This window comes from Montipora foliosa, chromosome 3 (assembly GCF_036669935.1).
Source record: "Montipora foliosa isolate CH-2021 chromosome 3, ASM3666993v2, whole genome shotgun sequence".
Classification (NCBI taxonomy): domain Eukaryota; kingdom Metazoa; phylum Cnidaria; class Anthozoa; order Scleractinia; family Acroporidae; genus Montipora; species Montipora foliosa.
The window spans coordinates 17029267-17042186 of NC_090871.1; the positions used below are offsets into that span (position 1 = coordinate 17029267).

A 12920-nucleotide genomic window follows, 5' to 3' on the forward strand; every position below is an offset into this window, starting at 1 on the left:
ATTAAGATTTTTTAAATTTAATATGAGCCTATAAGTGCCATCTTTCTTAGGGCGGATGAATATAGTAGAAATGAATTCCCCCTCACAGCGAGTGGTCTCTTTGATCGCTCCTTTATTCAGCAAGTTATCAATTTCTTTTTGAATAATATGTTGTTCCTGAAGAGAAAAACCGCTTTCCCTTGGGCCAGCCTCTTGCTGTGGGAACCCAGCAGCAAATTCAATTTTGTACTGAGTCACACTATCAAGAACAAAATGATCAAATGTAATATTCTGCCAATGAGAGGAAAAATGTTTCAGTCGGCCAGCAACACCGTCAATAGACACAGGTAGAGTTTTGTTCACCTTAACATCAACATTAGAAACGTGATGCAGACTCTTATTGTCTAGTCTGACTTTCCTTGCTTTGTCATCCTTTCGCTCGGGGGGTTTGTTTGTCGGTCGTGGAAGGCCCAGCCTAAAAAAGGCCTCCTGGCCTGACGGTATGCACGTCCACGACTTGAAGAGTGTGACATGTAGTTTTTAGAATTTCTAGAATTTCTAGAATCAGAATGAGACCTGGAGGATGAGCCACTATTTGTTGTAACCTTTTTACCAACACGATTGACTTCTGTCACGTCTTTTACCTGCTTTGGTAAATCATCCCCAAACAATTGATCTGTGATGGCAAGGGATGAGGAGCACAAAATTAATGCTTATAGTCATGATGCAGGTCAGGCTTTATCAACTCTCTACGCCTGTGATTAAGCTCAGTATTAGCATTAGCAAACAGAGCAAAGGCATCAGTAGCCTCTTGAAGCAACTCGTTTCCAACCGGAAACGTAGGTATTTGTTCCACAAGTTTACTGATCATACCAGTCAAGGCACACATGCCTTTGATTACTGGTGTACCGTTTTGTCGTTCTCGTTCTCTTTCTTTCTTCTTTCGTTTCTGTTCTTCTGTCATAGGCCGTCCAGGCATCTTGCAACCTTAGTAGATTTAAAATTAAAAATCTTAAGACATGTACCAAAAACTGCAATTCAGAGCTAAAAGCAGCCCTAAACAAATTAAAATAAACACTCAGCTTAAGTTTATATCCCTCCAATTCTTGACTTGAATAACTACGTAACCACCAGTGTGTCCTGACCACAGCTATATTATTGAAACCAGCGCAAAATGCAAGAAAAATATTTTTTCAAAACCGTAGGTACCTGAACACGAAAAGCATCGACTGTCAAGAGCTTTTGGTGACATAGCATGGACGTGTAGCCGCGTCGAGCCACAGAAAGAGCGCGAAAAATTAAGCCTCGTTGAGTGTCTCACCCGGCTTTAGCCTGCGATCCAATCAACAACCAATCCCTGGTCAGGGGTCAACTTCAAAAAAAATAAAATAAAATAAAAACAGCTGAACCTCTATCTGACCCAACTTGAGCTCGCGATATGCTCACGTTATACTGGTCAGCGGATGCCTTGTTTTGACAGGTGTCAATTGACCATAACATTGATGTCCAATATCAAAGATGTATGCTGTAAACTAGCTATAGTGTCAACTCAACGGGAGCCTCGATGAGCTCAACTTGAGCCCCTGATATGGTTACGTGATGCTGGTCACATTGTCGGTCACATTGGCATACACTTCGGCGCGCGCGAAAAACCGCTGATTGGCTAGAGAATAATGACGTAAAATGAGGACTCTAACGCGGTCATACAACTTTGATCGTATAAAATCGTCCACTGGGTTTCTTGCTGCTGATGAACTGTGAGTGAACTTCAGCCACAAAGTTGAATTCTCTTAACACCTGGGATTTACAATTTTCCACGTCACGTAACCTTGACTGTTAAATGCCATCGATCTGTTCGAGGGTTTTGTTGCTGTTCCTCGCAAATATTTTTCCAGAAACCATTCCAGGAAATCTGCATCAAAGCGTCATCCACTCAGTGCGTGTGCAATATTGTCCTGACCAGTTGTGGAACAGCCCAGAACAGTACATTACTGTAACAGAATAACCATATTGGTCAAGTTTTTCATATAAATGTGAGTTTGCAAAACGGCTACAAAAACACATGTGCAGCAAAACTTTGGGAGCATGCAAACACTTTAGGTACATTACATAATAATAATAATAATAATAATAATAATATGCCTTACAGCTTTAGTTAGATGTGTAACTGAAAATTCTTTAACACTAAAAATTAGTATGAACACCAAATAATTATTAACAATTATTATTCGCCGAAGGCAAGGTGAATATCGGTTAATAAAAATCGAGATGAAGTTGAGGTATTCATTCACCAATATTCACAGAGTCTGAGGGAATATCGGAAACAATAAATTAAATTTGCCTGACATTAGAAGCAACTCAATTTCTTACATAGTTGATTATTTGAATAATACACATTTTCTTTAAAACAATTAATTTATTTGTCTATCACCTCAACAAAACAGCTTGGCCGTTTTGAAAAACCGCTTAGGTGATTGTCACGTAATAATACTCATCTCAATGACGACCAATCAGTGCAGAGAACTTACAGTAATTATACTAATAAGCATACAATTCCTGTAGCACAAGACAATAATGAACAATAATATTATTATAATTCCACGCGTGCATGTTGATATGAGATTAACCAATCAATCATATCCAATGATTATTGTTTTATTAAATTTTCATTTGATTCTTAACATTTGGACAAAGTTAAAGCCAATCAGTTTCCAGCGTGGTAACACTTGACGCAATAAGTTCCCATATTATGTCATACTGTATAGACCTCTTTCATAATGGCGGCCAAATAAATTATTCTTTTGTTTTAATGCTAATAAGCCCTACTAACCTCGCTACGAGGAGCAAGTTTCAAAAGAATGTTTGTTTTAAAACGAGGGCAGTAGGTCAAATTAACATAAATACAAAAGAATGTAAAGTTGGTCGCCATTTATGAAAGTGGTCTATAAGAAATGTTAACTGAGATTGAGTGAACCAATGAGAAAGCTAAAAACACAGTATTGGTGGTTCAAAAGTTAATAATGTAAGGTATTATCTTTCCCCTTTTGCTTACACTGTCATTATTCACTTTCTGTGTAATGGTTTTATCATTGTTTTTAATTGTAAGTAATGGTAGCCATACCTGATTTATAAAGAAATTGAAGTTGTGCAGTAGTACAGCAACTACTTTTACTCTTGGTTCACGAAAAATCCTTTTCATTATTGTAAATACATTGTAGCATGGAAGATATCTTCAAACAGGTCTGGAGAATGTTCACCGCCGAAATTTCCCATTTTGCCTGGATCATATAAGTTCTTTCCTCCTTTTATTCAGTGGTTGACTAGTGACTTGTGAAATTGTATGGTGCACGGCAAGAGAACTAAATGTAGTGTCTCCTTTAGTTTTAAAACATATATTAAAGAAAAACAAATATTAAAGAAACACAAATAATATTGTTATTGTTGTTGAGTAATGTTAGGATTTAGTACTGCCAGTGATATTTACAAGTGTCTCTTTTGAGTGGATTCCCCCATTTTCTCCTAAGCTCTGCCGCCTTGGCTTATAAAGCGTGAAAACTTATTACATGAACAATGTCGACAAGATATTAACTCGAAGTTAAAAACATACATGTACGTTATATGCATTTCAGGAAAACTTACGACCCCAAAACCCCACAGACTATATCGAGTGGCGTGCAAGTATAAGGCACTAAACATCGCTTTTCTGTATAAAACCAGTTACAAATTGAGTTAAGTGCGAAGACGAACACTAGCGGTGAAAACACCTGCTTCTCTTCGAACTTCGATTTGAAAAAGTCTCTCTTGGTGTATGAAATCGAAATTCCACCTTTAAAAAGCTCTCAAAAATTTCCATATCAGCGAAAAAAAAAGCCATATTTGATATTTTTCGAGGAAACAATTTACCTCCAACATATCTCTATTCTGAGCTTAAAGAGTAACCGACCACCTTAAGAAACGCAAAATTCTAAACAACGAACGTCAAATGAAGCTTCGAAGCTGGTCAAAAACTCTATTGGTTTAGGCGAACTGGTTTTGGTCCGATCTCTTCCCTGACGGCTCTCAAGCATCGTTGAATGATGGCAGATTCAGATCATCTTTTGCACATTTTCTCTGAGGAACGCCAGCGGCGTGGCAGCTTCCACAATGACGTGGTGGGTTTTGATGTGATTCTAGTGCGCATGTCTAGCGGTTTTTGCGCTCTGTCATGCGGAGCGCGCGGAGTTCCGCTATAGTCGTCCGTTCGCTTTGAAAGGCGGCAAGCAGGCTGCAACACACTGAGTTTGCGCAGGCGCAATGCTATCTCATGTGAGCCCTCAGTGCGGTGACGGAATAGAATAATATATAATAAGTGAGTTTTGTTCCTATTTTATGGTATTTCAAGGTACCGTGGAAAGAATAACATGGATCAAAAAGGGAGATAGTGTGGCCGAATGGTTAGGGCGTTTCCCTTGAAATCCGGAAATCCCGGGTTCAAGCCCCACTCTGACCACTAGTTGAATTTGATCCTGGTAGTCCCTGACTCAACTTCCCAGCTGCACTTGTAAATAGCCAACTGGTTTGCCTCCGGCCAGTTGGGATTCTTAACAGTTGTTGCTGTTCTGTTCCGTCGTTTCGTTGTTTCATTGGCCCTGGAAAACCCCTATGGGTAGCGGTCAATTAAGTATGTATGCACGACGAAATGTTGCCTTCTAGTCATTGAATGATCCTGTCATATTTTCAAGGCATTTTCCAATATTATGTAAATTGCTTTACAATTGATAGCGTACCAAATATTGAAAATAAATGCTGTTTGTTGTTGCTCATCCTTTCCTTGCATCTTTCACTTTCATTTACCTACCTAATTACATGTAAAATAATATGAAGACATCACAATGTGCAGCACATATTAATTGGAAAACACCTCAACTGCCATCCTTATTATCTTAGGCGGGGGCAGATGTAATGAAAACTATTGCTAGTTTTAAATGGCAGGCAGACATGATAGACTACGTTGTGGAAACCACGAAATAAATTGAAATAGACAGATATGCAGAAGCAACAAGAAAGAAAAATACTTATTTTCATTCTATAGCTTTCTCTGTTATTAAGAAGTCACTAATGGGGCTCCTGCTATCATTACTAGACGTCTTCAATGGAAAAACAATGACTTCCTTCACGTGAACAAAACATCAGTGACTTGGGAACCAACATCTCTTCAGCACGTTTTCCTTCATTTTTTATGATATGATTGAGAACTTTGATTTTTTTTTCAGGGGCTATCGTTATTCTTCACTTATCTGTTCTCAAAAATCGTAAATCGTTTCACTGCGGGTTGTTTTTTAGAATTAAATGAGAATCTCCGCGTAACTTTAATGAGGCTTTTGTTTTATCAGCAAGCAAGTTGTTGCTCTGATGCATTCATTTCCTGTGTATGTTTTTTTAGCTGCCGTACATAATTATTTTTTCTTCCTTAACTTGTTTTAGCTCCCTTTTGGTTTTCTTTTACTGTACCAGTTTTATTTTTCATCTCTTAATTAAGAAAGGTGATCTTTTTGCGGCATATCGGCAGTCTGTCGTGGATTAAATGAAAGCGTTGTGAGTTTTTTAATGGAAAAACGTATTCGATTCACTGCCACAGTGTTGCGGCTTTCTTTCCCAGAGAATAGAACTGCGTTGATTTAACTAAGCTAACACTTTCCGTTCATCGATCATCCGGAAATTAATTTCCTTTTTTGAACACTGCATTTTGTAATTATAAAAACAGTGTGTGAATTAAGGCTTAAAATTATAATTAAATGTGGCACAAGTATTTCAAAGTATAATCCTGCAATGGATATTTCCAAAGCAGCACTGGTGTGAATAAATGACTTATAAGCAGCAAGCTACAATGACCGGCAAGTACACTCTTTTAAAAACTCCTTTGAAATCCCAAATCTTCAAATGGACAATTTGAAACTTGAGCACTCAATTACAGTCCTAACTGCGTTTTAATTACCTTGTTGAAAATGGTGCTTTAATTTATGTCATCTAACAAGTTTGCCATTATCGGTCAAAGTTTTAATCATCTTCCAAGAGTCATTTTTATCAATGCCTCGGTGCTCTTAAAAGCCAGCCAATTTTGAAGAACAAATAAAACAGGCACCTGAACGAATGCAAGGTAAATAGAAGAGGACGAAAGAGGGAGGAAAATTGCTCATAGTTTCAAATTTCAAATAATGATGCCATTTCTTGAAGGACAGGTGATCAAATACTGAGCTAAGAACAGCAAAACTGTGACAAAAGATATTTTTCTTAATTTAGAGCGGTTTCATCAATCTCTTGCCAAAGAGATTTTGTTGTTTCAATGCTTTTCACTGTTGTTTCACTGTTCATACGTTAAAAGAAAAGTCGACCATGGAAGACGTGTCTGGTACAGCTAACAGCACACCCACATCTATAGGATATACCGTGTACAGCGCAAACATTGAGACCAGTGCAAACATAACAAATAATGCTTCGCTGTGGTTGCAGAACGACATTGACAAATTGGCCACGGGATTCAAACTTACGGGCTTTCTTTTACTCTTTTTCCTTTCGTTATCCGGAAACGCCTTACTGGTAGCAGTATTACTCAAGAACGCCAACCAAAGAATGCGTACATCGAGTAACTATTTCATTTTCAGCATGGCTTGCGGGGATATCATTATCACTGTATATTGCATGCCACAGTTTGCAATAACAACAGCCTACCACTATCGATGGCTTGTCAGCGGAGTTGCTGGCCTGGTACTGTGTCGTATATCGTTCTTTCTTGGTCAATTATCCGTGCTTGTTTCCACTGCTAGCCTGTTTGCTATCGCCTTGGATCGCTTGTTTCTGGTGTTTTATCCACTGAAAAGAAAAATTACTCTTGCGAAAGCGAAATACCTGATTGTTGCAATCTGGTTGCTCTCGACAGCATTCTCTTTACCATCATTAAGAATGGCCAAAGTTTTTGAGAGAGAGCCCGGATATCCCGTTTGCAATCTCCATTTCGAGCTGCAGTCATTTATCGTCATCTACGTCTTGTTTTGCTTCACCATCGTTATCGCGTTGCCCCTTATGGCTACTATCGCCATTTATATCGCCATCGCGATAAAACTGAACGGAACTAAGAGTCCAGGAAGCCAACTGCCATCAAATCGAGAGCGAAGAGAGCAGATGAACCACAAGATTCTCACAATGCTCGTAGCTGTTGTCGCTGTGTTGATTGTCTGCTGTCTTCCTCTGATAATTGTAATCTTATCCTGTATGTTTGGTTCAATAGAAATTTGCGGCCAACATAATTTTGTGTTTGCAGGCTGGTTTCTGACTTACGCCAACAGCGGTATAAACCCATGGATTTACTTCATCTTCAACCAGCAATTTCGCCATGGAGCCAAATTGGTGCTAGAGAACGTTTTTCCCTGTTGCTGTAAATCTGTAAACGTAATTGAAGCTGTGGAAACTAATGATGTAGGTATGTCAACTCACCTCCCACGGCAATGAAGTTACGCACACGAGATAGACTACGGAGAAGTCATCGATAATCTGACTTAAATATGCAAGCACTAGTTTAACAAACTTTAACTTCATTATCTCAGCCATCTGCAAAGTAGCCGACCGGAGCTATGCACGAACTAAATTTCAAGGAAAGATTTTAAAGCTTGGAAAGACAATCAAAACTTGTCCCACTTTGCTCACCTTTTCTATAGAATTTGATATTTAACAATTATTCCATGAGTGCGCGTTGGATATGAGATGATAGATAGCCAACGAGGCGCGTAGCGCCGAGTTGGCTATAATCATCTCACATCCAACAACCTCAGTTGGAATAATTGTCTTATTAAAAACGCCCCCAAAATATAGAAAACTATACTATAATAAAAATAAAAAGGCCCCAAAAACCACGCGTATACTTGCCGTGTTTGTAGATCATGGTATAATGGTTCATAACCCATGATGGCTTAGCCAATCAAAACTCTGGAATTGCATTATCCAATGATCCAGTTTTTAATAATTGGTAATATTACATTGTATATTCGCTTAGAAAGGAAAAGAAGTGTACAAAAGGCGGAGAGAAAGGGTAGGCAGAGCAATTATATATCCATGGTGGAGTTCTCCTTTAAGTCGTCGCCTCGTAGACCGTTTCAACCAAAAGAACCTCAACTAAAACGCAGCTTCACGTTGTAAATATTGGGCCAAGGGTCCTAAAACCTGATTGATACGGCTCGCAATCAGAATTAGAAAATGAACGATGCGGACAAGCTTGAATGGTCTTAACATTACTCAACACCTTGCACAAATAAAATGATAATGTAGCAGTTTAAGATTACTTACATGTCTTACTACGAAGGAAACGATTAAGTTACGCAGCAAAAATTGAACAGCATATCACTTATAGGTCTCAGTTTCCACTCACGGTAAAAGCATATATTAAAACTTTACGCCAACTGGAAGAAAGTACATTCCCATCTATCTGAAATCACTAGCCCGCAAGCAGGCTCTTCCGTTGAAAATGGCCTATCGTAAAACATGGATTGGATTTCTAAAAGGTAGATTTGTAAAACATGGATTTGTAAACGGTGGATTTATAGAAACATGATAGCATAGTTCGACTTTTGTTTTGTTTCTTTGTCTATCCCATTATAATTTTAATTATTTTACTTTATTTTCATTTTTTATTTATTTTATGGCTTAACATTTAAATAAGTACGGGAAAAAAAAAACTTTTTGTTCGTGTTGAGTAATCTTAGCATTTGGGAATTTTTAAGAACATTCGAGACGCAATTACGGCTAGTTAGCATTCTCGGCATTCTCTACTGTGCAAAAAAATTCCTTCGTGCTTATATTTAACTTATTAAACTTAACAATGCACTGAGCGCGTTTTTTATTTCTTAAATGATAAACATCTTAATACACAGCAACTGGTTCAGGCCGATTTCCAACGTTTCACGGGAATAGGTAATTTTACTAGGGCAAACATGGAAGAAACAAAAGTGTACGTGACAAACGAACGACCAGGCTACCAAAAAGCAGAATTTTAAAAATGCATATTAAGGGCCGATTACATGAGCCGGGCTAGCTCGGTTAGCCGAGATCCCGGCACGTCTGACAAAAACACCAAAAATCAAGTTTGGAATTACTAACCGGGCTGAGATTTTTCCATGTAATCGCGTTCACCGGGACAGCCAGGTTAGCTGGGCCAGCGATTTCTAACCACATTACTCCACTTTAGAGCAAAATGGCCCACCGAATAGTCGTTTTTTATGTTTAAATAAAGGATAAATAAGATAGCAAACCATAAGTCTTCTTTAAATTGCAGAATGGTGAATTTTAATAACAATTTAGCGAGACAAACGTCTGTCCAAATTAGTCTAAAGGCCGGCACACACGAGGGAGCTTGCTCCTGAAACACGCGCCTGACACACGCTCCCGGGTAAGTACCTTAACCAGTATACACGAAGGACACGACGAGGGAGCTGAATGATGAAACAACCCGCTTGGGGCATGGGAACTGTTGTGGATGAAATAAGCCAGTTTGATTGGCCAACTGGAGACACGTCATGTCACGGCAAGCAAATTTCAGTACACACGGGGGAGCTTGCTCCTGAAACAGACTCGTGCAACAGATTTGCCCCTGGAGCTTGCTCCCTCATATCAAACCAGTTTGATATGAGGGAGCAAAACTCGGGAGCAAACGTTTTGCTGCGCAACATATTTTTTCGCTAGAAATTGTTGGTGCAGACGAGGGAGCTTTGCTCCGGGAGCGTGTTGCAGGAGCGTGCTGCGGGAGGAAGCTCCCTCGTGTGTACCGGCCTTAAGCCGGGCTGGCTCACCTCATGTAATGCTGGGCTGAAAGACATCCCGCCAAGTTCATGAAATCGGAACCTTAGACCTTTGACGAAAATAATTTTACATGTTTTAATTTTGCGAGGGTTAGAAGATAGGTGATTGTGTGAGGAAAGAGATGGCGGATTCTTTTAAGCTTCCATCTCTGACTAAAAAACGACGACGAGCATTTGAGTTTCCAGAGTTTTCATGGAGCTCAGTAAAAACCAAAGAAGAGCTTAAAAGCGCGGCATTTGGGTCCGTCTATTTCGCGGGTTTTAAATTTGGAGAAGTGCAGCGTCATGTTTGCATGAAGAAGTTGAAAGGGGAATCCGCCGCTTCAAAGTAACGCTTCGAGAACCACATTTGCAAGTGGTGTTATTGTTGTTATTGTTTGGTAGGTTTTCTTTCTAATATAAGATTGAAATATCTTTTCTCTTGACACCGGTTAACTTAAATCAGTTTCCTCTTATAAGTTGTTAAATTAAAAGACAACGCTTTCTTATCATGAAGTCATTCAGTTTGTTCCGGGTAGATTTAAAGGTTAATTTCGCTGGTGTTGTCGAAAAATAAACCCTGTTAGGCTTCATTACTTATACAGCTGCAAACGTTTGTCGAAACAGGTTAGGAAATGACAAGACGGTTTCGTTTTTGGATCATGTTTGCAAAAGGATAGGTTCTGCTTTGTTGACAACTAAAACAATGGATTCTATCTAAGGCCATCCCCTTTTTTTTCTCCGTTTCGCGTCGTCCGACCAATCCAAATTTTTGGCATTTTCCGAAAAAAAAAAATTAGTTAACAACATTTTTAAGACATTTTATGTCGCATAGGAGTTTCGGTTGTTGATCCTTTTTCCCACGCTGTCTTAATTTTGCCACAACATCCACCAACTTTTCCGCCACATTGATTTTAAGTTCACAGCTTCTTGTTTTCCTGGTTCCACAGCTGTGATGGGGGGGGTACCAGGCCTCTGATTCGGAGAATGCGCATGATTTTTTTTTTTTTTAGGTGTTTTTTTCAATCCGACCGAACGACCCAATATCAGGAAACGCATTCGACGGTAAACGAAAAAAAAAAAAGGGGATGGCCTAAGCGCTATGTCCTTGAAATGTTTAAATTCCTCATAGCAGGAAAAGAAATGTTTTGTTATATTAACTGCCCCATCTGGACCAAGCTTTTTCAGTTAACTCAAATACGGGAAAAAGTGAACACTGTGAATCGAGTAAACACGTGAAAAAGCGTGCAGAACGTCGCAAAAAAGAAAATAAGCACGAATAATTTTAGGTGTATGAATTGGTAGCAACAATCCATGTTTTACAAATCCACCTTTTTTAAATCCATGTTTTACAAATTCATGTTTTAAATCCATGTTTTACTATTCATACCCTATTAATATTCATTAGTCCTCATGCATAGTATATAAGCGTGCCTTGATTATTCATAGTTGTCAGTTTTGCCTAACTTTTGTCGGATTCGTTTGAAATATGCCCGAGCGTCCGTCCCTAGTAAACGACCCTGCAAATGTCCAGCAAATTTTACAGCCCTTTATAGGCTCTGTTGAGCAGGCTGCTCCGCCAACCAAGTCTTCATCACAAATTCACTGGCGAAAAATGTCTGATTGGTCGAGGCCTTGTCATGTGACTTCAATAGCTCAAATCAAACATGGCTGCCATCGGGTGTTTATCAGATCTCCGTCGATAAAAAAAAACTTTTTTAGGCCAGTAAAACGGACGAATGTTTTGACTGCATAGGGGGTTTTTATGCCAGCGAGATTCCCCTTTTTAGCAAACAGTGCTACGAGTGAAATTTCTGTAAAAAGTTCAAGGTCAACGCGAGTCTAGGTTGCTGTGACGGTGTTTGAGTGGAAATAGACGATCACGCTCTTGATTGCATCATGGGTAATCAGGGCAACATGGCGGGAAATTCAAAGCAAAATATATGTACTTTACTGTACTGTATATGACTCTACTTTATATATTTTCGCCTTTATAAACCAAACAAATAAGTTCATGTTCACAACTGAGATGAGCTAGACTTGGTATCCGTTCTTTGGAATTCCAGTATATTGCTTTTTTTTGTTTCCATAATTTCTCTGTAATTTTGTGCCTTGGGAAGTACAGGAGATGTACGGCAGAAACTCTTTTTAATAAAATGATTTCTGCAATAGCCATTCTTTCCAAATTTATTTTGCCGCACCTTTGAGCGCATATCTTCTGTCTAAATTGCTATTCGTTTGTGGAGCTTACCGGCTAATAGAAAACCATCTTGATTTCAATTCATGCGTTTATCTTTTAAAAAGTGGAGCAAAAAAGATATCACTAAATTTCCAAATGGTTTTTCTCTTCCGACTAAATAATTAGACGTTGTTTCCGCGGGGCCCGCATCTAGAAGAAAAGATTTTTGCATTTTTTTTCAAATTTAGGTTGTTAAAATTGCCATTCAAGTGGTCCACAGAGGCAAATTTATTAAGACGGAGGGAAGAAAAGAAATACATGAAGTCCCTGAAAATTTAGAAATGTATTTCAGTCGTTCAAAAATAAAATTTAAAGTGAATTTAGCAGCAATAATAACCAATATCATACATAACATGTCATAGCACCTCATATTGGGTACACTAGAAGGAAACCTTTTAGTTGCAATTATATTTTGCTATAGTCGTTTCAAGCAAAATTCCAATTGTTTGCTTCCCTCCAAATTATAGAAATAAACATAGATTAGGTTAACTCTGAATAGCCAAAACAATAATATTCCAAGTTGAAAAGTTGATTCAGAAATCCAGCTCACTAGCCGGGACGATTTTACTGTAGCAAAATATTTCTACAGCTAATAATACGCTTTCATCACATTGTAGTGGGTTAATGTGACAACAAAAATATTAAATCAAGAATTGATTTTATCTTCCAGCAATAAAACATCAGGATGATATAAAATTAGGTATCTTCAAAGTTAGAAAACTTGTTTAAAGGCCCACCTTCAACCGACAGGCATTGCGTGCCTCGGAACAATTTTCATATATGAAAATTCCACCCGAATCCGAATTTCCATAACAAAAACAAACGGTCGAAAAGCCTGTCGGTTGAAGGTGGGCCTTTAAGGAGATTCAGTGCCATCATCCAAAACAAATTTCATGCTG

The 12920-nt window shown here is 38.6% G+C and overlaps 1 protein-coding gene across 1 annotated transcript; it reads left to right on the forward strand.

Moving 5' to 3' along the window:
- The first annotated feature begins 6268 nt into the window (after positions 1 to 6268).
- LOC137994547 (neuropeptide FF receptor 2-like) lies at positions 6269 to 8664 on the forward strand. Its single transcript, XM_068840131.1, has one exon. It carries the CDS (start codon positions 6352 to 6354, stop codon positions 7462 to 7464), a length of 1113 nt encoding a protein of 370 aa, XP_068696232.1. The 5' UTR covers positions 6269 to 6351; the 3' UTR covers positions 7465 to 8664.
- The last annotated feature ends 4256 nt before the right edge of the window (positions 8665 to 12920 follow it).

Coding starts and splice junctions, on each gene's coding strand:
- LOC137994547 (XM_068840131.1), top strand. CDS start 6,352: ATGGAAGACGTGTCTGGTACAGCTAACAGCACACCCACATCTATAGGA.